We start from the raw sequence: 462 nt of genomic DNA on the forward strand, positions 1-462 counted from the left end.
GGTGGGGGCGCGGTGGTTCAGTCTAGCTGCGGAGGTTGTGGAGGTTTGAGGGTGTAAAGAGGAGGACGCAGCCTGGGAGCGCAGCGCAGCGGAAAGCGCGCACATGCGGTCACTTTGCGCTCTTGACTCCAGGACGAACGTCTCACCCGCACTTTGGAAGCTCCACTTTCGCTCAGATCTGGGAAGGTCGCGCTGCTGGAGGATGGAGCGTGTGCGGGATCGCGCCTCCTCTGCTGGGATGTTTGTGCTCGCTGCGCTCTGCCTGGCGCCAAACGGAGTCTGGAGTTTTAACCTTTACGCAGAGCATCCCACGGTTTACAGAGGACCCGATGGGAGTTATTTCGGGTATTCTGTGGACTTCTATCAAGCTTCTACCGACAGGAACACGTGAGTGGAAAGATCAGGGCAGAAGCTGTCCCTCCAGGTCCTGCAGGACTTCTCAGCGCCTCCAGCTGCAAACGT

General features: G+C 58.9%; 1 protein-coding gene across 1 annotated transcript in view; it reads left to right on the forward strand.

The window, feature by feature from the left end:
- Window positions 1–462, forward strand: part of itga8 (integrin, alpha 8) — a 58,267-nt gene continuing 57,805 nt past the window's right edge. The window contains exon 1 of the mRNA XM_070551233.1: window positions 1–387. Within this exon, the coding sequence (XP_070407334.1) occupies window positions 104–387 (284 nt within the window). The 5' untranslated portion in view covers window positions 1–103. The remainder of the gene's footprint in view (window positions 388–462) is intronic.

This window comes from Nothobranchius furzeri, chromosome 5, assembly GCF_043380555.1.
Source record: "Nothobranchius furzeri strain GRZ-AD chromosome 5, NfurGRZ-RIMD1, whole genome shotgun sequence".
NCBI lineage: Eukaryota > Metazoa > Chordata > Actinopteri > Cyprinodontiformes > Nothobranchiidae > Nothobranchius > Nothobranchius furzeri.